This window comes from Rhinatrema bivittatum, chromosome 6 (assembly GCF_901001135.1).
Source record: "Rhinatrema bivittatum chromosome 6, aRhiBiv1.1, whole genome shotgun sequence".
In the NCBI taxonomy this organism is placed as follows: Eukaryota; Metazoa; Chordata; class Amphibia; order Gymnophiona; family Rhinatrematidae; genus Rhinatrema; species Rhinatrema bivittatum.
In genome coordinates this window covers 122,792,415-122,819,061 of record NC_042620.1, presented here as the reverse complement: position 1 = coordinate 122,819,061, position 26,647 = coordinate 122,792,415, and the positions used below count along the sequence as shown (strand labels likewise).

General features: G+C 40.1%; 1 protein-coding gene across 8 annotated transcripts in view; it reads right to left on the bottom strand.

The window, feature by feature from the left end:
* Positions 1-26,647, bottom strand: part of OSBPL6 (oxysterol binding protein like 6) — a 316,099-nt gene that overhangs the window by 35,536 nt on the left and 253,916 nt on the right. For all 8 annotated transcript variants that reach the window (XM_029605885.1, XM_029605886.1, XM_029605887.1 and 5 more), the window contains 5 exons: positions 26,397-26,460; positions 23,927-24,005; positions 22,892-23,036; positions 13,365-13,509; positions 331-457 (listed from right to left, as the gene is read on the bottom strand). In XM_029605885.1, the coding sequence (XP_029461745.1) occupies positions 331-457; positions 13,365-13,509; positions 22,892-23,036; positions 23,927-24,005; positions 26,397-26,460 (560 nt within the window). The remainder of the gene's footprint in view (positions 1-330; positions 458-13,364; positions 13,510-22,891; positions 23,037-23,926; positions 24,006-26,396; positions 26,461-26,647) is intronic.

Genomic DNA, 26,647 nt, shown 5'->3' with positions numbered 1-26,647 from the left:
GAGGAAGGCTACGCGGCTCGGCGCGTGCAAGTTGCACAATTGTGCACCCCCTTGTGCGTGCCGACCCTGGATTTTATAACATGCGCGCGGCTGCGCGCACGTGTTATAAAATCGGGCGTAGATTTGCGCCGGGTTGTGTGAACAAATCTACACCCGTGCGTATGTCTGAAAATCTACCCCTATAGGTCTTAATAAAATTCAGAATAAATTTGAAGATATTACAGCACAAGTTATTCTTACTAGGTCCATTCCTGGAATATTGCACAATAGGAATAAACTATAGCTTTCTTTTTAAATGTAAATTTAGCAGACACAAATGAGCAGTCTTGCCTCTGATCTGGCCTGAACCGTGCATCTGTTGATGGAAGAAGATCACTCAGCACAGGATCTAACTCATTCAACTCAATTGCAAACCTTGTAAAGCCATAGTAAAGCTCATGGTTGGTTGGCATGGAGCCTACAGAAGAAATAACATTTTGGGAAGAAAATATTAAATGTTATTATATTATGTATCTAGAGAAATGAGAACAGGAAATATAACACAACACAGGGAGCTATAAAAATGGTTTCTGAATAATTTATATAGTATGGGCCTTATTTTCAAAGCTATTTATGGGCATAAAACATGATTTTATGCCCATAAATGGCCTTTATTACAACAGCAAGGATTCGGTATACATAAAAGTATGTGTGTAACCCAGTTTGGTACACAAACTGGTGTGAGGTGTTCCAGGGGGATGGAGTTGGGGTGAAGTTGGAACTTATGCGTAAACTTAATGATTTAAAAAAATATGCATAAACATTAACTTGCATAAGTTACTCCCTCCGAAGAGCAGGTGCAACTTTGGGCAACTTATTCTGTGCCTGTACCAGGCCAATTATCCATTAATATTCAAAGCAAACTTATGCTTTAAAGTTTGTGTTTGCAAATTCAGGGTAAAGTCTGTGCATAAAAGGTATATATACACTTTACTTAAATGTGCATAAATATAAAAATATCCTCTCTGGGATAATTTTCAGACTGGCTGCATATCTGCAAAGTCTGTGGGTATTTTTTACCCGTGGACGTTGTACTAACTTTCAAAGTGGAAAGTATGCAAGTGCTTCCACTTTGAAAACTGCCTAAGCAAAATAACCCACACGCATTTACACCTGCTCATAATTCCAAACCCTGCCCCCAGGAACGCCCCTCCCTGCTGCTGATAAAAGTATGGGCTCAGAGGTCAATTTTCTAAAAGCCTATTTCCATGGGTAAAGCACTGTTCTATCCACAAATATAGTCTGAAAATTAACTTCAATATTTTTATTCTAAGAATGAAATTGCCAGTTTGGTACAACACAGGAATTCACTCTGATTTCAATAGCTTGTGCATGTAAATTTTTTATGCACGTAAAATTGTATTTTAGGTACATAAGTACATACTTGCAAGCATAAACCTCTGAAAATAAATGGGGTATTTCAAAATGAATATGGGAAATTTTCATTTGAACTGAAAAAAAATCAGATGAACGTTTTTCCCATGCACATCCCTAGCATGTTTTCTGCCTCTAATGGCTGGCAGGGTACAGGCCTGTCACATAAGTGAGGTATCCAAACCCTAAAGGAGAGGCAAGAAAATAATACATTCAGGTACCTACAGTACCTGTATGTAACTCACCTTGAGCTACAATGAAAAGGCATGAGTTAAATATACTAAATATATAAATAACAGGTTTAATCCTCTTGCTTTGGCAATGCTCTTTACACTATTATGTCTCCAAAGGGGTCAGGTGACTGGACATTAACTTTCCATATTATACTGGTTCTCAATCTCAATCAGTCAACTAACACTTCTGCTAAGTTCTTAGCCAGAAAGAGGTCAAGAAACAATATATTACTGTGGATAATAGGGCCTACCTTGAGATTATCAGAGATGATGACTGCCAAGTCTCTTTCCTGTTAATTCTTTCCCTCAAAAATAGTATTTGGCCCTTGGATTTCTGTACCCCAAATGCACGAGTTTGCATTTTATTTGAATTAAAGCATAGTTGCCGTGCCATACCATTGCTAATCCTTCCAATTTTTTTAAAATCATCTTTCATATCTATCCATTTTGGCATATTTACTCTGAAGTACATTTTCATATTATCTGCAAACCTACACAGTTTAATTTTTGACCGTTCCTCAATTTCATTTATCAAGACAATAAAGAGGACTGGGCCTAGCACCGATTTCTGTGCTACCCCACTGGTCACCTTACCTTCACTGGAGTTAACACCACTAACCATCACTCTGAGTCCTGTTGTTTAACCAGTTTCTCCCAGGGAGCCTAACTTTCAAACCTATCCGTTGTACAGCATTTACACACATATGTGGACATGCAGAGATTAAATACACAGTTTATAAAATACCACACAATTCTGCTCCAAAAGTATGCATGTATGTTTCAATACATGCAAATATTTCCAATACAAGAAAACGCACATGTTCTTTTCCTATTTTATAAACATATCCACACATTTATTTATTTATTTGTTTGCTTTTATATACCGACATTCGTTGGGGTACATCACATCGGTTCACATTGTAACAGGATGATGGCATGACGGAAGTCATACCATTTTTACATTGTAACATTAAAATATGCGTAGGAACAGTTTAACAGTGAAACACAGGTTAACAATTTAACAGTGAAACATAGTGGAACGCAGGGACAGTAATTGTACATAGTAACAATTGAGGAGAACTTTATACATGGAGGTATAGGCTGGTAAAAAAATATAACAAAAATAATGTGTGGCAAATAATATGCTGGCCAATAACAGTTGACAGCAGAAACTTTTTATTTTGCATACGCACATTTGAAGAACCCCAATTTTTATGCAGAGGCAGGTATTTTATAAAGCATTCAAAATACATACTTGGAAGTACTTGTGTACTTTGGAATCAGCAGTTCACCGATACCTTCACCAGTTCACACAGTTCTCCAGTTCACCATGACACTCTAGGGCTTTATCATGGCCCCCCCCCTCAGTTTACCCAGACTTCTCACCCAAAAACTGCAGACAACATATAAGTCCAATTTTACTTGTGTGAGTCAATTAGCAGGTGTAAAAGCATACAAATAAGTTCAGAAATGTATAGGCAAACTCTACAAAAAAAAGCCACTACCGCACATACTTCTGAACCTCGCCCTGGAACACTCCTAGCCCACGCCATACTTCCATGGTAAAATGTGCATGTGAAATGGAAAATATATGCACACTCTTGACGCTTATGAAATAGCATATGCACAAGTATGTGGTTCTTATGAATGTATGCTATTTTTATGTGTGAAACCCCTTTGAAAAAATGTACTCCTCTGTTTATAATTTTTCATCTAACTCCCAGAATGGCTAGCTTGTGAAACAGTGTCAGAAGCCACAAAAACTGAACCTCCACAATCCAGCGGGAGCACTGAGAGGAGAGGATCACCTTGCTGGTGGCTGAAAGGAATCAGTAAGTTTTGCTTGGGAAATGTATGTATTTATTTTTTAAGGTATTGGGGAGAAGTAAACTATTGGGGTATATTATTTAGTGTGTTTGTGTGTCTGTGTTTTTAATAGTCAGTAAGGCAACTAATAAACAGAAGTTAGAGTGTTTGTTTTTCCCAAATCTCCCACCCACCCAAAGCTTATCCTTTAATTTATAGGCAGGTCCCACTTTCACACTAAAAAAAAAAAATCAGCCTTTTAACTTCACTTCACGAATTCCCCACATCTTATTGAGAGTTTGATCATTCTCCTGTCGGCCACTACCAGACATACAGTGAATTCACTATTAAATCTAAGGACACTAATTAGACACATTCCTACTCCCATAGCAACCTAAAATGTAACTAGGAACTGAACAAATTTGAGATGAAGGCAGCAGTTCAGCAGCAAGAGGGGTACCTTCCAGTCTTTTCCATAGAGTGTCACATTCTGTTTGCTTTTTTGACTGCCACAGCACACTGAGCCATCGATTTCAAAGTATTATCCACTATGATGCCTAGATCTCTTTCCTGGGTGGTAGCTCCTAATATAGACATGTAACTACAGCAAGGGTTATTTTTCCCTATATGCATCACCTTGCACTTATCCACATTAAATTTCATCTGCCATTTGGATGCTCAGTTTTCCAGTCTCACAAGGTCTTCCTGCAATTTATCACAATCCGCTTGTGATTTAACCACTTTGAATAATTTTGTATCATCTGCAAATTTGATTACCTCACACGTCGTATTCCTTTCCAGATCATTTATAAATATATTGAAAAGCACAGGTCCTAGTACAGATCCTTGAGGCACTCCACTGTATACCCTTTTCCACTGAAGAAACTGTCCATTTAATCCTACTGTTTCCTGTCTTTTAACCAGTTTGTAATCCACGAAAGGACATCACCACCTATCCCAAGACGTTTTACTTTTCTTAGAAGCCTCTCATGAGGAACTTTGTCAAATACCTTCTGAAAATCAAAATACACTACATCCACCGGTTCACCTATATCTACATGCTTCAAAAACGTGAAGCAGATTTGTGAGGCAAGACTTGCCTTTGGTAAAGTCATGCCAACTTTGTTCCATTAAATCATGTGTTTCTATATGTTCTATGATTTTGATCTTTAGAACACTTTCCACTATTTTTCCTGGCACTGAAGTCAGGCTAACCGGTCTGTAGTTTCCAGGATCACCCCTGGAGCCCTTTTTAAATATTGGGGTTACATTAGCCACCCTCTAGTCTTCAGGTACAATGGATGATTTTAATGATTGGTTACAAATTTTAATTAATAGATCTGAAATTTCATTTTTGAGCTCCTTCAGAACCCTGGGGTGTATACCATCCAGTCCAGGTTATTTACTACTCTTCAGTTTGTCACTCAGGAGTGACTTTTCAAAGGGGTTCCATGCAAGTATTTTCAAAATGGTATTCTGTATGTGCATATTTTATATATCTGCCTCCATATATAAATCAGGATTATTATACATACATGTTATATTTTTTCGCTTTTTCGCTTCCTATGTTTTTATTGGTTTCCCCTTGTTATTTGTAAACAGGTACGATAAGACCTGTCTTGAGCATCGGTATATTAAAAGAACCTAAATAAATAAATAAATAAATTTTTTTATGCACATATGTCTATAAAATAGGTAGAGAAAGTATGTGTTCTTTCAAAAGGGAGATAGAGCAGCTTTTAAACTAGAACAAGGGGGAAAGCTGACAATCACTCAGCAGTGCATGGTTCAGAGAAATGTATCCTTGAAGGACACCAGTGAAACAGGAGAGTTAGGGCTTCCCAACAGAGAAGTTCCAATAAAAGCAAACGTAGTCCATGTGCCTATATGTAAAAAAATAACCAAAGCTAATGATTTCCAAATTATCCCTAACAACTGAAAAGCAGGTTGTTAATACAAACAAAAAACACACTTTGAAATGTGTGTATGCTAATGCCAGAAGGCTAAGAAGATGGGAGAATTAGAGTGTATAGCAGTAAATGATGAGACTGACATAATTGGCATCACAGAGACTTGATGGAAGGTGGATAACCAATGGGACAGCGCTATATCAAGGTACAAATTATATCACAATGATAGGAAGGATCAACTTGGTGGGGGTGTGGCACTTTGGGGTAGATTTTAATAAAGTACGCCTGCGCGAACAAGAGTACGCCGGATTTTAATAGATCCTTTAAAATCTGTGGTCGGCGCGTGCAAGGCTGTGCAAAATCGGCAGCCTGCATGCGCTGAGCCGGGCAGCCTGCCTCTGTTCCCTCCCCCCGCACCTTCCCCTCCCTTACCCACCCCCCCAGCCCTATCTAAACCCCCTCACCTTAGTTTGAAGAGTTACGCCTGCCCGAGGCAGGCATAACTCGCACGCACCAGCTGCGCGATTCCCTGGCCTGGGCGCAGTTTTGGAGGCCTCAGCCACGCCCCCGAAATGCCCCCGGGCTGGGACCACACCCGCGGCCCCTCACCCGGATGATGCGCCACCGCGACACCCCCCCCCCAGGAAAGCCCCGGGACTTACGCGCATCCCGGGGCTTGCGTGCGCCACTGAGCCTATTCAACATAGGCTCGGCGCATGCAGGGGGAACTTGGGGCAGGTTTTCAGGGGGTACGTGCGTATCTTACGCGCGTGCCCCTTTGAAAATCTGCCCTTTTATGTCTGGGAGGGTGTAGAGTCCAACAGGATAAAGATCATACAAGAGACTAAATGCTTAGTAGAATCTATATGGGTAGAAATCCCATGTGTGTTGGGTAAGAGTACAGTGATAGGAGTATTCTACCGTCTACCTGGACAAAATAGTCAGAAGGTTGAAATGCTAAGAGAAATCACGGAAGCTAACCAATTTGGCAATGCGATAATAATGGGAGATTTCAATTACCAAAAGTACATGCTGGAGCAGACTGCACTTTGAGGAAATATCACGTAGTACAAGAAGTGCAGGTAAATTGTCAATCCTGACAAAAGACTCAAAGCGGATTTCAAAAGTGAAATGAGTTTTTATTAGTTCATTAGGCAGCTCCACTAGTTTAAATCGCAAGTAGCTTTACGGCGTCCCCCGACACGGTCCCGTGTTTCGCCTAGGGCTGCATCGGGAGGGCTAATAAAAACTCATTTCACTTTTGAAATCCGCTTTGAGTCTTTTGTCAGGATTGACAATTTACCTGCACTTCTTGTACTACGTGAGATTTCAATTACCCCAATATTGACTTGCTAGAGACATAAAGTTCCTGGTTGTAATAAATGATTGCTTCATGGAGCAATTGGTTCAGGAACCAACAAGAGAGGGAGCTATTTTAGATTTAATTCTTAGTGGACACAGGATTTGGTGAGAGAGGTAACGGTGGTGGGGCCACTTGGCAATAGTGATCAAATTTAAACTAATAATTGGAAGAGGGAGAATAAGTAAATCTACAGCTCTAACACTAAACTTCCAAAGGGGAAACTTTGATAAAATGAGGAAAATAGTTAGAAAAAAACAAAAAGGTGCAGCTGCAAAGGTTAAAAGTGTTCAACGGGCATGGGCATTGTTTAAAAATACAATCCTAGAGGCGTAGTCCAGATGTATTCCACGGATTAAGAAATGTGGAAGGAAGGCAAAACGATTACCGTCATGGTTAAAATGTGAGGTGAAAGAGGCTATTTTAGCCAAAAAAAAATTCTTCAAAAATCGGAAGAAGGATCCATCTAAGAAAATAGAATAAAACATAAACATTGTCAAGTTAAGTGTACAACATTGATAAGACAGGCGAAGAGAGAATTTGAAATGAAGTTGGCCAATGAGGCAAAAACTCATAATAAAAACTTTTAAAAATATATCCGAAGCAAGAAACCTGTGAGGGAATCGGTTGGACCATTAGATGACCGAGGGGTTAAAGGGGCTCTTAGGGAAGATAGGCCATTGCAGAAAGACTAAATTAATTCTTTGCTTCCATGTTTACTAATGAGGATGTGGGGAGATACCACTTCCTGAGATGCTTTTCAGGGGTGATGAGTCAGATGAACTGAACCAAATCACTGTGAACCGGGAAGATGTAGTAGGCCAGATTGACAAACTAAAGAGTAGCAAATCACCTGGACCGGATGGTATGCATCCTAGGGTACTGAAGGAACTCAAAAATGAAATTTCTGATCTATTAGTTAAAATTTGTAACCAATCATTAAAATCATCCATTGTACCTGAAAACTGGAGGGTGGCCAATGTAAAACCAATATTTAAAAAGGGCTCCAGGGGCGATCCAGGTAACTATAGACCAGTGAGCCTGACTTCAGTGCCGGGAAAAATAGTGGAAACTATTCTAAAAATCAAAGTCATAAAGCATATAGAAAGACATGGTTTAATGGAACACAGTCAACATGGATTTACCCAAGGGAAGTCTTGCCTAACAAATCTGCTTCATTTTTTTGAAGGGGTTAATAAACATGTGGATAAAGGTGAACCGGTAGATGTAGTGTATTTGGATTTTCAGAAGGCGTTTGACAAAGTCCCTCATGAGAGACTTCTAAGAAAACTCATGGGATAGGAGGCAATGTTCTTTTGTAGATTACAAACTGGTTAAAAGACATGAAACAGAGAGTAGGATTAAATGGTCAATTTTCTCAGTGGAAAAGGGTAAACAGTGGAGTGCCTCAGGGATCTGTAATTGGACCGGTGCTTTTCAATATATATATAAATGATCTGGAAAGGAATACGACAAGTGAGGTTATCAAATTTGCGGATGATACAAAATTATTCAGAGTAGTTAAATCACAAGCGGATTGTGATACATTACAGGAGGACCTTGCAAGACTGGAAGATTGGACATCCAAATGACAGATGAAATTTAATGTGGACAAGTGCAATAACTCTTGCTGTTCTTACACGATGTTAGGTTCCATTTTAGGAACTGCCACCTAGGAAAAAGATCTAGGCATCATAGTGGATAATACTTTAAAATCATCAGCTCAGTGTGCTGCAGCAGTCAAAAAATGCAAACAGAATGTTAGGAATTATGAGGAAGGGAATGGTGAATAAAATGGAAAATGTCATAATGCCTCTGTATTGCTCCATGGTGAGCCCGCATCTCAAAAAAGATATAGTTGCGATGGAGAAGGTACGGAGAAGGGCAACTAAAATGATAAAGGGGATGGAACAGCTCCGCTATGAGGAAAGGCTGAAGAGGTTAGGCCGGTTCAGCTTGGAGAAGAGACGGCTGAGGGGGGATATGATAGAGGTCTTTAAGATCATGAGAGGTCTTGAACGAGTAGATGTGAATCAGTTATTTACACTTTTGGATAATAGAAGGACTAAGGGGCATTCCATGAAGTTAGCAAGCAGCACATTTAAGACTAATCAGAGAAAATTCTTTTTCATTCAACGCACAATTAAGCTCTGGAATTTGTTGCCAGAGGATGTGGTTAGTGCAGTTAGTGTAGCTGGGTTAAAAAAAGTTTTGGATAAGTTCTTGGAGGAGAAGTCCATTAACTGCTATTAATCAAGTTTACTTAGGGAATAGCTACTGCTATTAATTGCATCAGTAGCATGGGATCTTCTAGGTTTTTGGGTAATTGCCAGGTTCTTGTGGCCTGGTTTGTCCTCTGTTGGAAACAGGATGCTGGGCTTGATGGACCCTTGGTCTGACCCAGCATGGCAATTTCTTATGTTTTTATGTATTTGAAATATTTGCACATACTGAAACATATGCGCATACTTTCACAGCAGAAATATGCGATATTTTATAAACTGTGCAGCTTCCTTCACACAGTTTATAAAATACTATCATTAATCTCTGTTTGTCTTCTTAAACACACAAATGCTGTACCACGGATAGATTTGAAAGTTAGGCTCTAATTTTGCATCATATGAGAAACTGAATTTGTGACATCATAATCAGTATTCACTAGTTAGTTTCAGAGTGTGTGATGTTATTTCTGACTTTTGCTGCTCCTATAAGCAAAGGGAAACTACAAAGCAGCAATTTAAAACAATTTTAAAACAAATCACTTAGCAATAATATTATCAAATGATTCTGATTATTACTACTTAGCAGGTATTCTTTTGAAATATTGAGCAACACGGGGCCAATGTTTTATCTTTTTAAATATGTTTTATATTTTTAAACAGAATAAAAACACTGGCAATTATATCAATATATCACAAAACCAAACAAGTTATACAATAATAGTGACATATAATTAATTGTAATAATCTTTATTTTATATACAAAATTTTTAATAAAACATTTTTACAATGTCTTCTTTTCTTCGGATACACAGAGTAAACATATATTCCAAAAAACAACACATATCACTTAAAAAACAACACTTATCACTTAACAAACATTCATACACTCATGCATACACTATTAAAAATTGTTTTCTCTTTTCCCCTATTTGTAGTGAAAATTCTTTATAACACTGTTCCATCAAATCTTGACACTCCCAAACTGCCCGCCGATAAGGGAGGGGCTCTTGTGATTTTAGATCAAAGTAAATATGAACAAAAAGTGTATCGACAACTCACAAATGAGAAATTCTATTGTAAACTATCTGGGGATCCCACTGTTTCATTGGGTGCACGAATATCTGCATGAGTGACGGAAGCTTTAAGTATGGGATGGGTAACTGTAAAAGAGGCAGCATTTTTGGTTCATGTATTCCTATTTTTTATACACTTCCAAAAGTGCATAAATCTTTGGTCTCGCCGCCTGGAAGACCGATTGTATCGGGCATTGGCTCGGTTTTGGAGACATTGTCCATTTTTGTGGATCGGTTTTTACAGCCCTTTGTCCCGTTAACCCGATCATATGTTAAAGATTCATCTCATTTAATAAGAGTGTTGGATGCCCTTCCTGTGATTACTGAACCTACTTTGCTCGTTTCTATGGATATTGAGTTATTATATTTCTATGGATATTGAGTTATTATATTTCTATGAGTTATTATATTTCTATGGATATTGAGTTATTATATTTCTCACGTCCTAATTATTGTTTTAATATTTTTTAAGTTTCACACTATATTTAATGTTGAATTGGGAAATGTTTATCACTATGTTACTCCCTGCCTCCACACACATGTTAATTGTAAACCGGGTTGATGTGATTCTTATCATGAAACTCGGTATAATAAAAAATAATAAATAAATAAATAAAATAAATATATTCAAGTATCCCTCAGGAAGCTACCATTGGTTTGATTGAAGAGGTTTTAGAAACTCGGGTGGTTAAAAGAGTCCCTTCGCATTTTGGGTAGAATTGACAACCATTGCATTGACTCACAACTATTTTCTGTTCAAAAATGAGTTTTTTCAACAGACTCATGGAAGAGCAATGGGTGCCACTATGGCCCCGGACCTGGCATGTTTGTATGTTACGGCATTCGAGGAGAAACATGTGTATTCTTCCTCAATGTATAAGCATGTGAAATGATGGTGTTGCTACAGTGGGAGCTAAGTTCTTTTATTGAAAATATTTAGTTTAATAAAATTTAGAGAACTTTTCTGCTACGAGGGAATTGGGTTGGTTAAATAAACAAATAAATGGGTGGTTAAAAAGTGAGATACAATGTCAAGTGATTACATTAAAGTGCTAAAAAAACGGCTGATGCTGTTTGTGGCCCATTGTGTGGCGAGAGACAGTGGATTAAAAATTGCTGCACTAAGTTCTGATGACATTGTTCTCCATGTTGAAGAATTATAAAGTTGGTTGATAACAATTGAATTGTTTCCTCTCTTTGGCTGTATATTGTTATTATTGAGGGGATTTTGGCTTTTGTGTTGTGATTAAATGTCGCTATATTGATGACATCCTTATTATTTGGTTTGGGTCCCGGGCGCAGTTTGAAGAATTTTTTTCTCATCTAATTCAAAGTGATGTAAACTTGAAGTTTACTTGTGATATACAATCTTACTCTGTTCCATTTTTGGACATGAGGATCTGCAAAGAGAATGGGATTTTTACAACTGAGCTGCATCGGAAAGCCACTGATAGGAATGGCTGGTTGCATTTTACAAGCTTTCAAACTAGACATATAAGAGAGAACATTCCATTAAGTCAATTCTTCAGAGTAAGGAGAATCTGCTCTGATATGGCGGTTTTTAAAAAACATGCCGATGAGTTGCGGGAAAGGTTTGATGTGAGGGGTTACCCCGAACGCCTTGTGAGGCGGGCTTATAAAAGAGTAAAGTATATAAATCGTGACTTATTGTTGACTTCTTGAAAGGCGATCGAATCTCCATCATTGATATGTGTGTTACCTTTTTCAAACAGAGTGGGGGACCTAATACAGATTATGAAACAGCACTGGCATTTGGTTAGTGGCTTTTCTGGGTTGGAAGGTCCTTAGAGATATGTTAGTGCATTCATATTTGGTGCCTAGTGATTTTTCAGATAAGCCAATGGTTGGTCATAGCCCATGTAACAACTGTAGAGCATGTAAGTTATCGTTGACAATCAAGGATTTTGTCCATCCGATTACGGGATACAAAATATTTTTAAAATCATCTACTACCTGTCAGTCTACATCAGTAGTTTATGTTGTGAAGTGTCCGTGCGATTTATTTTATGAAGGGAAAACATCTAGAAAGGTTAAGACACGGATAATGGAACATTGTAGTCGGATTCGGAATGAAGTTGAGACAGCCTCATTGATGGGTCATTGGCGGGAGTGTAAACATTCAGTTGAAGATCTATGTTTTTTTGTTATTCAGGTAGTTAACAGTAGGAAAGGTGGTGATGTGAATAAGATGTTGTTGCGGGCAGAGCAAAGGTGGATACATTTTTTTTTGAGAACTTTAATGCCAACAGGCTTGAACGATAAAGTAGATTGGGTGGTTTGCTTTTAAACTGGAAGATTTTGATTGGCCATGGTGCCTTTTATAAGGTGCAATGAAGAGTAAGTTGAGTCACTTGTTCTAAACAGCTGTGAGATGTGATGTGAAAACGCTGAAGAATAGTGAGCATCTTTTTGATTTTCTCTGCGGTACGTTCTTTCAACTTTCCTAGATGCAGTTTACAGAGAAAAAATTGTTTTTTTGAATAGGGGTTGATACTAAAAGTGTGGGTATATGTTTCTTGATCATTTCAGAAAGAGGAAATGAATAAGCGGGATAACATGTGAGAATTGTTGAAAACATTTTCTCTCCGTGGATATACTTGATGAGTTGATTGTCGGGAATGGAGGTTTGTATATGAGCGCCGACAGGCTATTCGACGCACATATATTTACTTTTTAAAAATGTGATGTTATTGAAAAGCAATGCTATGGGGAAAATGTTTGTTACTTGGATGTATTATTGTTTGTAGAAAGGATACACATGGGCGAAATGACTGGAAAGATCGTTTTGAAAATTTGGGAATAGTAGTGATTTGAATTATGCTCCCCTGAGGAAGCCTACTGAATGGAGAAACATGTTGGGAGTGCCAAGATTTGATGGAACAGCGTTATAAAGAATTTTCACTACAAATAGGAGAAAAGAGAAAAATTTTTTTAATAGTGTATGCATGAGTGTATGAATGTTTTTTTTAAGTGATATGTGTTGTTTTTTGGGATATATGTTTACTCTGTGTATCCAAAGAAAAGAAGACATTGTAAAAATGTTTTATTAAAAATGTTTTGTCTAAGATTATTACAATTAATTATATATCACTATTTTTGTATAACTTATATTTTTAAACAGCAATGTTAATGAAAAGAATTTCAAGCTAATAATAATCTGTCTCTAGCTTACTGACTACTAAATGGTGATGAACAGCAATAGTGAAGAACATGGATTTAGAAAGTGAATGTACCCCCTGACTTTACTGAAGTCACTGTCATTTGCTGCAGTACCTCTGCAGGATGACCTTAGTTTGCCAGCAGACATTTTCCAGAAAACATCTCACCTGGCCTCCAGACACACTTGGCAGCGGGTGCAACCCCACAGTAAAGCCCTTCATGCCACTTTCCAAATAACTGATGGACCACTTTCCCTTCTTGATCCACGACAACTCCATGGATTTCATTTACATTGGAGCTCCAATAAGTTCCCTGTCAATTAATTACAAAAATAGATATGGATCACCATTTGAAATCTCCAGTATTTCATATAGGAATCAGTATTCTAGTCCAATGTACTTTATCAGTAACATATACGTAGCAACAACAGCTAAGGTGGCTAGTCAAAAAAAGGAGAGTTTCTGCAGGGGAGATCGCAAGAAGCTAAACGTTATTGCTGTTACTATCATGATTATCCAGTTATACTTGGGTAAGATGAAGCACAAAAGATAAACTGACTTGCCAGGGTCACATAACTGAGTCAAAGAATCAAAGTGGTGGTATTACGCCAAGATACGAAGAGCCACATTCAACTACAATATATTCTTTCAGGTTAAACAATTAAGCATGGATTTCCTTTTTCCCTGTAGTGTTTTACAAATGTTGTAGTATAACAGAAATAGCATGTTTACTGTGTTACTCTAGTTAAATACATAGAAATGAAAGGCAAACAAGTACCAGGTAATATTTTATTGAACAAAATGTTATGAGGTTAGTCTAATAAAAATATATCTACTGCAGATTGTTTTCTGACCTCTATATCTGGGATAGGAAAGAGACAATGTAATAGAAAGAGACATATAAAAGCTCCTGAAGAGTCATACAATATGTGATGCCTAAGTCATAGGATGAATATCACCAGACTAGAAATACTAAAATGACATGCAGGGAACATTTTAGTGTTGATTATTGTATTACATTTATAACTGTGCAAAACTGCTAAAATATGCAAGCAAAATAATTTAAACATGAGCTGGCAAGTCATACAGTATTAAGTCCTCATAGTTAATCCAAACAAGAAGGTGCTGATTAGAAGCTGTTATGGAAAAAATGGCAATAATGCTGCAGCTCATCGTGTACAAAACTTACAATATTTTGATCCATTCACCTACACAAGTGATAGAAACTATTATAAAAATAATTAGCAAGTGCCAACTGGCTTCTACTATTGAAGTTAGCACAGTAGCATTTGCAAATGATGTAATTACAAACTAGTAGATGTTCCTTATCGATCCCAATGAAAGAAGTCATGTTGCTCCTGTGTCTCTATGACAAGAACAAGGACATGAGATATTTTGGGCTGAATTTAGGCCAGAAAACTTATTAATTTAATTTTATTTATTAAAACTTCATAAATGGCCCATAAAACACATTACCCAGACAGTGATACAATAAAAATACATCCATAAATTCCTAAATAAATTACAAAATCCAAATAATCGAAAATTAAACCCACAATCAGTAAGATCTACAAACAAACTTACATAAAAACAAGAATAATGATAGGTTGGTTCTGTGCAGAAGCTTTATCAAACATATATTTCCTCAGTGCTATTCTCTTTTAGGGAACACTAAAGCAAAGTTGCTTACCTATAGCAGATGCTCTTTGAAGACAGCAATTCATCACTAGGGACTTTTGTTTTCAGTTTTTATTTTATTTTGCCTGGGAATTTCATTGTTTAAATAAAAAAGCAATCAGTGGAAAAATAATTTTTCTCCTGTGTGTTCTATCAAAGTTATTTTTTCACCAACTATTTTTGTTATAACATTGAAATTCCAAGGCAAAATAAAATAGCTGAAAACAAAGGTCCCTATACATCGGTTACACAAGTGGATCATGTGAACTATGTAACATTGTACCGAGGATGCTTCTAGACTAGTGTTCAGGAAAGTCAATAACTTGTCTCTGCTTATAGCAGCAGTTTCCACAGTGAAGCAGCCCCATGGCTTCCCTTGCTTTATGTAGCATTCACTGGGGAGTTTGTGTGACTGATGAACCATTCTCTTCAGAAAACTTTTGTTACAGGTAAGCAATTTTGCTTTTTCTGAAGACAAGCAGATTAACCAGTCACACAAAGCAGAGTTGCTTACCTGTAACAGGTGTTCTTACTGGACAGCAGGATGTTAGTCCTCACTTGTGGGTGACATCATCAGGATGGAGCCCAATCATGGAACACTTTTGTCAAAGTTTCTAGAACTTTGACTGGCACCAATGAGCATGCCCAGCATGATACCAACCCTGCATCCAGCAGGGGTTCCCCCTTCAGTCTCGTTTGTAGTAAAGCTCGAGCGAAAAATAAAATAAGAAAATGTAACGGACCCAACTCCGCGGGGTGGTGGGCGGGTTCCGTGAGGACTAACATCCTGCTGTCCTGAGGGAACACCTATTACAGGTAAGCAACTCTGCTTTCTCACAGGACAAGCAGGATGTTAGTCCTCACTTGTGGGTGACATCATCAGGATGGAGCCCAATCATGGAACACTTTTGTCAAAGTTTCTAGAACTTTGACTGGCACCAATGAGCATGCCCAGCATGATACCAACCCTGCATCCAGCAGGGGTCCCCCTGCAGTCTCGTTTGTAGTAAAGCTCAAGCGAAAAATAAAATAAGAAAATGTAACGGACCCAACTCCGCAGGGTGGTGGGCGGGTTCCGTGAGGACTAACATCCTGCTGTCCTGAGAGAACACCTATTACAGGTAAGCAACTCTGCTTTCTCACAGGACAAGCAGGATGGTAGTCCTCACATGTGGGTGATTAAAATAAATACAGGATAAAATAAATACAGGATGCCCGAATGTCAGATAGCCAAAATACCTAACGACGTGCAACAGGCACAACAACTGAGGTAGTTTTGGTGAATTGGGCAGCCTGATCATCCCCCTGGGTCGCAGGAAGGAGATGGGATATTATATGGGAAACCGGTTCAGAGAACCGATTGGCAGAAGATGGAATCCTGTCTACCAGCTTTGTCAAGGCAGTAATGAGCTGCAAAGGTATGGAGGGAGCTCCATGTGGCAGCCCTACAGATGTCAGCAAGAGGAACGGAACAGAGGTGTGCCACTGACGTTGCATTGCTCTTACGGAGTGTGCTTTAACACGGTCTTGAAGAGGAAGACCTGCTTGATGATAGCAAAAGGAAATGCAATCTGCTAGTCAGGTGGAAATGGTCTGTTTGCCTACCAGAGTACCCAATTTGGTTTTATCGAAAGAAACGAATAATTGGGTGGATGTCCTGTGGGCTGCAGTACAATCTAAATAAAAAGCAAGAGCACGTTTGCAGTCCAAGGAGTGGAGAGCTCGCTCACCTGGTTGTGAGTGAGGTCTGGGAAAAAAGGTTGGAAGAGTTATACACTGATTTAAATGAAACTCAAAGAATACTTTTGGCAGGAATTTAGGGTGAGTATGGAGCACTACGCGGTTGTGAAGGAACTTAGTGTAAGGTGCATATGTGACTAATGCATGTAACTCACTGACTCTGCGAGTGGATGTAATAGCTACGAGAAAGATCACCTTCCAAGTGAGAGGGCGAAGCTCGCAGGAATGCAAAGGCTCAAAGGGAGGCTTCATAAGTTGTTCTAGAACACCATTAAGGTCACAGGTAGGAACTGGAGGGCGTAGGGAAGGTTTAAGGTGTAGTAAACCTCTCATAAAGCGAGCCACGAGTGGTTGTGTTGATATCGTGGTGTTGTCGATACCTTTGTGATAAGCCGCGATAGCACTAATGTGTACTCGAATAGAGGAAGTCTGTAATCCAGATTCCGAAAGGTGCCAAAGGTAGTCCAGGAATTTTTCTAGGGAACAGGAAAAAGGGTCTATTTCTTTTGTCTCGCACCACGAGGAAAATCTTTTCCATTTTGCATGATACGATCTTCTAGTAAAAGGCTTTCGTGAAACTAGGAGGACTTGTGAAACACTGTCGGATAGGTTTAAAGCTTGCAAAGTTAAGCTTTCAACATCCAAGCTGTCAGGGATAGTGATTGGAGGTTGGGAAGATGCAATAGACCGTTGTTCTGAGTTATTAGCATTGGGTCTGTGCCCAGGCGAATGGGACGTTAAACTGATAGGTCGCGAAGGATGGGAAACCATACCTGACGTGGCCAGTGAGGGGCTATGAGAATCATTGTTCCCTTGTCCTGCCGTAACTTCATGAGAGTCTTGCTGATAAGTGGAAGTGGAGGGTAAGCATAGAGGAGACCCACTGACCACGAGTGGGCGAAGGCATCCTTAAATGGGTTGCTACAACTGCCAGGCATTTTGTGAAAACCCTTAGGGCTGATGCCAATCCGAATGGTAGTACATGGTACTGAAAATGAGACTGACCTACTATGAATCTGAGGTATTTGCGATGAGGCAGATATATCGCGATGTGTGCGTAAGCCTCCTGTAAGTCCAGAGAGCAAAGCCAATCAGTTCTTTGAATCAGTGGGAGCAAGGTTCCCAAGGTTACCATTCGGAACTTTTCCTTTTTGAGATATTTGTTTAGGGCACGCAAATCCAAAATAGGACGAATACCTCCTGATTTTTTTGGGATCAGGAAGTAGCGGGAGTAGAACCCTTGACCCCAATGCTGTCGAGGTACTGGTTCTACAGCATTTGATTGCAGAAGAGTCAAGAGCTCCTCTTCGAGAAGCGGGGAGTGAATGTTTGGATTTGTGAGAGGAGGGAATAAGCCATTCGGTGGTACAGTGAGAAAGTTTAGATGGTATCCTTGGCTTATTACAGAGAGTACCCACTGATCTGTCGTGATGGTGTGCCATAGAGTGGAGAAGAGGAACAATCGGCCCCCCCACTGGAATGGCATGGGAAGGAAGAGATTGGCTGTTGCTCTCTAGAGGAGAGTCAAAAACCCGAAGCTGGCCCTGTTTTTGGGGATCGCTTTGTAGTGGAAGGATAATCTGGAGGAAGAGCAGACAGTTGACGTAGGGTGTCGTGGTGGTCTTTTAATTGTGCAACTGTTTCTTGGATTTTGGTACCAAATAAGTTGTCTCCAGTACATGGCAGGTCTGCGAGACGATCCTGAACCTCTTGTCGCAAGTCAGAGGATTTAAGCCATGCCCAACGTCGGGCACTGATGCCTGCTGCAGAAACCCTGGAGGCGGTGTCAAAGATATTGTAGACTGCTCTTATCTCATACTTACCAGCATCTAAACCCTTGAGGAGGATATTGTTAAGACCTTCCTGGTATTCATCAGGTAAAGATTCAGAATACTCTTGTACTCTCTTCCAGAGATTTCTGGAGTACTGAGTCATATATAACTGGTATGCAGCAATGCAAGCAATAAGTATTTAGCCATGGAAGACCCTTCGTCCGAAGGTGTCTAAGGATTTCTGTTCCTTACATGGAGGTGCTGAGGAATGAGGTCTGGTCTTTAGATTTCTTTTGGGCATACTCCACAACTACTGACTGGTGTGGTAGTTGAGATTTTTGGAAACCTGGGGCTGATTGTACCAAATAGATAGGATCAGCTTTCCTATTCACAGGAGGAGCTGAGCCAGGATGCTCCCAGTTACGGTTTAAAAGGTCCAGTAGTACTTCATGAACAGGAACCGCCATGACTTCCTTGGGTGCATCTACGAATTGTAGCACTTCAAGCATTTTATGCCTGGCATTCTCTTCTGTTTGGAAATCAAAAGGAATTGTCTCGGACATTTCCTTAATAAAATGTGTAAAATTCAAGTCTTCAGGTGGGGAACGTCGACGTTCACTGGAGGTGAAGGTTGTGAAGGAAGATCATCTGAATCATCAGTGTCAGTAGTATCAACTCCCCATGGATTGTAAGGGTGGTCACCGGCACTTCCAGGACCTTGAGGTTGGTGTGGAGGTGCAAATCCAGCCGGATCTAGAAATGGCACCAATGGAAGTCGAGGTGGCATCAATGGAGGCACGGAAGATGGTGAAGGCATTGATAGCATCGGTGTTTTCGAAGGACGGTGCGATGGTACAACACCCGATGGTCCTGGTGTTGGTTCGGACACCGGCCGATCGAGTTCCTCGCCCGAGGAAAAAGGTATCGGCATCGGTGGCTTCGCAGGGGCCGATGGTATGGCTGGAACCGCAGGAAGAGCACCGATTAACGAATCCAGTCTATCTAGAAAAGAACAAAGTTATTGCACCCCCCTGTTATTTGTAACCCGGCATGATATGATTGTATCATGAATGCCGGTATAGAAAAGCTTTAAATAAATAAATAAATAAATAAATAAATAAATAGAAGAGGACCAGCATCATCGAAGTGTGATCAGGCATCAGTATGGGGGCCAGTGCCGGTGGAGACTGGAATGATCATAAAGCCTGAAGCACCGCCTCTTGGACAATCCTGTCCAATTCCGCCTGAGAAGCCGGCATGGGGGGCATGGCTATTGGGGGTGGAGGCTCAGAAGGCCTAGCCGGAGGCTCCACCGATGGCAGTGTAGTTCCGGATCCCGGCACCGAAACCGATGGGAAATGTCTCGATGCCCTGAGTCCAGACGGGGATGGGGCCTCGTCTCCTCGGGGCTTTTTGGTCGGTGGCTCCATCGCCGATGGCTTTCAGATTCCTACATCGGAGGAGACACTTCGTCGATGACGGTGTCGATGCTTCTCTCGATGATCGGTCTGCTGTTTGTCTGGCATCAAAGACAAAGACATTGATGCTTTGGACCGGGAAGAGGAAGGTGAAGGGACATCACCGGTGGATTTTTGCCGTTTAGGCTTCGGTGGCGACGGAGTCTTCGAGGATAGAGGGTTTTGACTCGACGCTGGTTTAATAGAAGTCGATGGAGAAACCTTGAAAAGGAGTTCCATCTTCTCCAAACGGGCCCTCCGGCCTTTTGGAGTAATTTGTGAACAGCTTGTACACTGTTGCACGTCATGAACGGGTCCAAGACAGAGGATGCACACGTCGTGCGGGTCTGTGATAGACATAGTTCTTGGGCTCTTGGGATACTTGTGGAACCCGGTGGCCATGATTTTTGAAAAATAAATGGTCGCGCAGTCGATGACCCTCGAATACCGTGAGAGAAAATCTCTGGGAACCGACCGAAAAACGATGGGAAGAAACTTACCGGTGTCGACAATGGTCGGCGGTCGATGGGGGACCCTTGGAATAGGGAAAAAAAAATATAAATTTAAGTTTATGTTCTGTGAGGAATGTTTGTGAGGTAAACTCACAGAGCTCCAAGATCCGCGAGGCTGCTGCTGCGTGGAAAAAAAGAGACTGCAGGGGTACCCCTGCTGGATGCAGGGTTGGTATCATGCTGGGCATGCTCAATGGTGCCAGTCAAAGTTCTAGAAACTTTGACAAATGTGTTCCATGATTGGGCTCCATCCTGATGATGTCACCCACATGTGAGGACTACCATCCTGCTTGTCCTGTGAGAAATAGGAGTATCTAACTGAGGGATGTCTTCTCCAAAAAGGGGAAGCAACAACCACCACGACCATTAAGTGAGAAAAATAAAAAAGGTCGTAGATGGGATGGAGCTGGGCTTTTCTCCTCACAGAGATCATTAAGGATGAACAGCAGTATCTAGCCAGGAGGCCATGTCCAAATAATGAGATGCAAATGTGTGGACCTCATTCCATATCATAGCCTTGCAAATTTCATCAGTGGAGGCAGACTTTAGCTAGGTGGTTGACAACACCATGGCCTTTACATTATGGGTCTTGACATGGCCCTCTGAGGTCAGGCCTTGTAGGAAAAACAAGGAGATGCAATCTGTTACCTAATTAGAAATAGTGCGTTTTGCCACTACATTTCCCGGCTTAGTGGGATCAAAAGTTGGGTGGACTTTCTTTGGGTTTGAATCCACTTCAGGTAGAACGTGACAATTCTCTTTCAGCTTTATGGACACATGGCCTAGGGGATAATGCTGGCAGGATGACTGCTGATTAAAGAGGAATTCTGACCCCATATTAGGTGGGCATAAATCACCAGCCTACTGTGATTTAATCTAGTACATGGTGGATCTCAATGATTCTGCAGGTTGAAGGGAGTGCCACCAAAAAACCCCAAATTTTCTGGTCAGGTACTTGCGTTCACAAGCGTCAAGTGGCCCAAAGAGGGGCTTTCATTAGCTGAGTAAAAACCACAATTCTATTCTATAGCACAATGACAGGCTTTAATTTCAGTAGGCCCCATATGAATCTGAAAGGTAGAGGCTATACAGAAATGAGGTCCTCTTCTAGATGGTGGTCATAAGCATCACTTATACTGAAGTGAACCCTGAAAGAGTTAGCTGGTTTTGAAGCCAAACATGGAAAAATGAAGGAGATATTCAAGTCATTTTTGTGTGGGCACATCCTCTATTTAAAGCTATGAGACCATCTCGTGGATTCTTTTCCAGAAGCTTGAAGGATCTAAGAAACCTTATCAGAGAAACTGAGGAACAGTATTGCATCCTCCTCAGCATCCATGCTGTGAGGGCCAGAGACTGAATGTTGGAGGTGAAGCAATGATTCCTGATTCTACATGAGCAAAGTTGGGAAAATTTCCAAATTGATTGGTTTCCTAAGTGATAGTTCCTGAAGTAGTGGAAACTAAACTTGTTTTAGTCTAAAGGGAACTATGAGGATCATAGTTCCCCAGTCCATGATGACTACTATGAAAATGCTAGCGACTAGTGGGTAATTTTGTTACTGTTCATATGGGTGGAAAGTCTGTGGGTAATTTTTTTCTGAATACTTTGCACCAGATACAAATGCTCCATTACAAGCTGCTGAGCTTATTACTCATTTGGACCATTTCACTAATGTTATTATATAGAATATCTCTAAGTACTACCTCCAGAACCTTCTTTTTTTATTTTATTTTATTTATGTAAAATTATTTGTTAATTACATTTTCCAAAGGTCAAAGTGATTTACACTAAAAACATACATAGTAATTAAAAACAAAGATCAACACTAGAACAGAATGACCATCTGTTGTCAATAGCCATTGGTTTGTGTAAATGATTCCAGTTATAAAAGATCTTCATGCAATGAGCACACATTTAAAAAATGTCATTATTTACTGACTAGAACTGGCTGTCATTCTTAGAATGAAGCCACTAACTGCACTAGATTTTTTTTTTTTTTTTAACTATCAGGCTTAAAAAATTGTGAATATAGCCATGTCTTTAAAGCTTTTTTAAACATGGTTATATCTTACATAGTGAAACTAGGCTCTGGCATAGAATTCCAAAGTATGGGTCCTGCAATTGAAAAAGCTCGCTCTCTGACTACATCCAGATGTTCTTCATGAGCACTCGGAATCTCAAGAAGGCCTTTATCAGCAGAATGAAATGATCGGGAAAGCATATATATATCCGTAATAGGGTTCCCAGCTATGGTATACCCTCATTATTTAATAATTTAAAGATCCAACATTATGATTTTAAATTTTATTCTCCAATGATTCGGCAACCAGTGTAGCAAGGCCAATACAGGATTTATATGATCATATCTACTATCTCCAGTCAACATATGAGCTGCTGGATTTTGTAAAATCTGCAGAGCCCATAAAGAATTCTCTGGAATTCCAAGCAAAAATGAATTGCAATAGTCAATACTGAATAAAAAGTAATATCTGCATCACTGTCCTAAAGTCATCCTGGGCCTCGGTATAACTTACCTTGATAAATGTTAGTTTACACATACAAACACTATTTCTAGTGTTTTTTATAGTTATTTCTCCATAATGCTCTATCCATCTTCTTCCACTAAGAATGTTATGTATACAGGTAGTAACTTTGTTCCAGACATAGTAATCACCATACCTAGTAATAATAATAGCACACATTCAGTCTTAGTATCGAGATTAATATTGAAGTTTAATATAATGCAGTGTTTTCCAACTAGTGTGACTTCAGACCTGATCAGGTGTGCCACAGAAAATTCACCACAGCCTAATGAACAGATCTAGGCCAGCACCTGGGCTCTGCTTTCAACACCTTGAAGAAACAAGGCACACTAGTGGTGGCACTTAAACATGTGGGAGCTCCATTCTGAGAACACGTGTAATCATGCAGCATGAATCCTGGAGTGTGGCAATTAATGGGTATCACACAGAGTATAGACAACTGTGCCCCACTTTGGCACACACATTTCACCTAGAACCTCCTCATCATTCCCCTCCTCAGCCTTATCCTTTGAGTCTTTCCAACCTCTGTCTTATCCCCAGGCTGAGTGAGACAGGGAGAGCAAGCACTGAGCACTGGAAATGACTCAGTCTGAGTGTTGGGAGCAGCAGCCAAGGTAATTAACCAAGCTGGCTGCCCGCACTACACTAACTTCTCCCTTATCCTGCACTTTTATACAGAAGATGCTGGCCCATCGTGATGGGTTCCTTTGAGTCTCTCCCTTTCTTTTAAAATTTATAAGGAGAGACTGGTTGGGATATCAGTGCTTCCCTAGCTCGTCTTTTGACCATGTCTGCATTGCCTGCCTCACAGAGGTTGGTGCGCCGCAACATTTTTGTTAATGTAGATGTGCCTTGGGCTTGAAAAGGATGTAAAACAGTGATGTAATGTAAAGATCTGCAACAAAATAAGTTTCATTTTTACATTTAGTCCCATTTATTGAGGTGAATTTGTTTTGTACTGCTGTCTTCCCCTACAGACACACCACACCCTTATCCCACTCCCACATAAAAGCAAAGGCAACTCACTTTGGAAGCATGACATTCACTGTTCCAAATGGCAATATCTCCATGGATTTCCCCCAAAACTTATTTTTCCATCTGACATCTAAATGTTAAACAACAGCAAAAACACCTGTAATCCCCTGTGTATATAAACAATTCATTTTGCCTCCAAAACATCCTTCCAACCATTTTCTTTCCAAAGTTGCCCTGACATCTGTTTTGAGTTTTCAGTTACTTAAAGAACATCAAAAGGGACATAAATATTGTCAATTGTCTCCCTTAGGGGGTCATTTTCCAAGGAGTTACCGCGGGTGATAATTCCGCAAATCGCGCTAACAGCCGTTAACGCGATTTGCGAACGCAAATTTTTAATTTTGTATTCAGGGGGCGGAGCATATGTAAAGTGTTATCGTGTGCCGCGAAACAGCCACAGTGTTAGCACGGCCAATAGCTACACCTCTTTCATTTGCGTTACGTTGTGCGCTAGAGGCTGGTAAAGGTTTATCACAGTTCATGATGTTTCTGGACAGCCTGTTTCAGTATGAGAGAGAGAGAGAGAGAGAGAGAGAGAGAGAGAGAGAGAGAGAGAGAGAGAGAGAGAGAGAGAGAGAGAGAGAGAGAGAGAGAGAGAGAGACTTGCTATAGTGCCTCCTCCCTAGACAGGTATTTGTATCCCTATGGGAAGCCCACCTAGTAACTCGAGGTGGGGATTAGGTATGAGTGTAGGGGGTTGGGGGCCACTTTGACATTCAACATGAGACGTACGAACAGAACAGTGGTCTCTTGTGAAGATTTGCTGGCCTTCGGAGTGAGGAAACTCACTCCAAGATGAGATTTGGACAATGTTCTCTCCAACTAGCTTGATGGACACTCTACCTGGGCAACAACAAGCTAGGTGGAGAGAACATTGTCCAAATCTCATCTTGGGGTGAGTTTCCTCACTCCGAAGGCCATCAAATCTTCACACGAGACCACTGTTCTGTTCGTACGTCTCATGTTGAATGTCAAAGTGGGCCTCCCATAGGGATACAAATACCTGTCTAGGGAGGAGACACTATAGCAAGGCTCTCGCTCTCTCTCCAGCATACTGAAACAGGCTGTCTGGAAACATCATGAACCACAATATATACTGGCAATGTAGCGCAAATTGGGTTAATAGCACAACTTGCGCTAAGAGCGTGTTGCATAGCTGTTATCGCAATTTGTGATACACATGCTTATTAGCATAAGGTAACACCCCTTTTTGGTATCGCATGCGATACCGGAAAATGAGGCCCTTAGTTTGTACAAGAAAAAAGTGCAAGAGCTTGTAACCACAAATGTAATTTAAAATGCATGAACAATTATTTTTCTATACACAAGAACCATCTAAGGTAATTATTCTTGATACCAGAATCAATATGAATCAGCTGAAGTCCTGAATGTAAATGGAATATTTTCCAACTTTGTGCTTGGAATAAATTAATCTTCTGTCATGGCTTCGCTTCTTTATACAGGTCAAATAGAATATTTTAATAAATGTTATTTGTATACAAACTTTGAATTGTACTATTCAATCTATAACTGGCAAAATATTATTTAGTCTGCTTCACCGAACCAAATTTTTGAAGTATCACTTAATCATTCAACATTATTAAATTTGTATCTGGTGGTACAAGAAGTTTCTTGATGCTGGTCATGAAGAAAAAAAGAATTAAAGAACCGAGCATAACAAAAGAAATGTCTTCTTTAAGGAGCTGACAATTGCAATAGTTTAAGTTTTTTGATTCTGGTTAGAAAAGTCAGCAATTCTCAGTCAGACTCAAGGTGCAACAGTATCCTTATTGATAGCTGTTAACCGAATTCCTCTTTCCACCACAATGGCATTTTTCAAATCCATGCACATACTTTCCGGCTCATTTCCTTCACCCATAGGAGAACGTGGTGCAAAGTCAATTTGCCACCAAGTTTCTCTGCATGCAAATTTTTGAAAGAAAAAGTGCATATATAGTTTTTCTTTGAAAATTACCTAACACGTGTCTGTGGTTACAAAACTACTGCGGACTTTGCACCTAGGTGAGGGCTGCTAAAAATTGTCTCCTGAAGTACCAATCACTAGACCTTTGTTGATTTCCTCCAAGATACAGTAAGAGGAATTCTGGAAGCAAGATCATGATTGCTTGGAAACTGCAGTGTAGTTCTAAGGAAAATATATCCATATCTGATTGATTCCACCAAGGAAGACTTGTTGCTGCAGTTCCCATTCCCACCGCAATAAAGAAGTTTGAACCTGGCTATAATATTTGAAGAGGGCAGACATAATAGATGTCTTCAAGGAGCTGTGAGGGATACATCTCCTTTACAAATAAAGGCTTCTGGTGCTGTAGCCCAAAAAATGTTGGTTCCGACTGTACTGGAAGCCCAAAGGATTAGGAGATAACTGCTGGGCCAAACCCCTCCCTCCCCCATGACAATAAAACTAGAGCATTACAGACTACTGGACTTAAATTACTACCTTGCCAAAACACAAAGTTCTTTGATTCACAGTGACAGGCAGATATGGGAGGATGGTGGCTAACCTGGAAAAAAATAAAAAAACAAAAACATAGTTTGAGCATGCAAGATATTGATTGGCATTATAACATGCAACATTGTCTTTCACTTTAAACTCTCCTGGAAAACCACACAGTATATGTTAGCTAGCACTGCACACAAAACAATAGTCACCTCTTGGGAATTAGCTGGACAAAGCCTGGAGATTTTAAA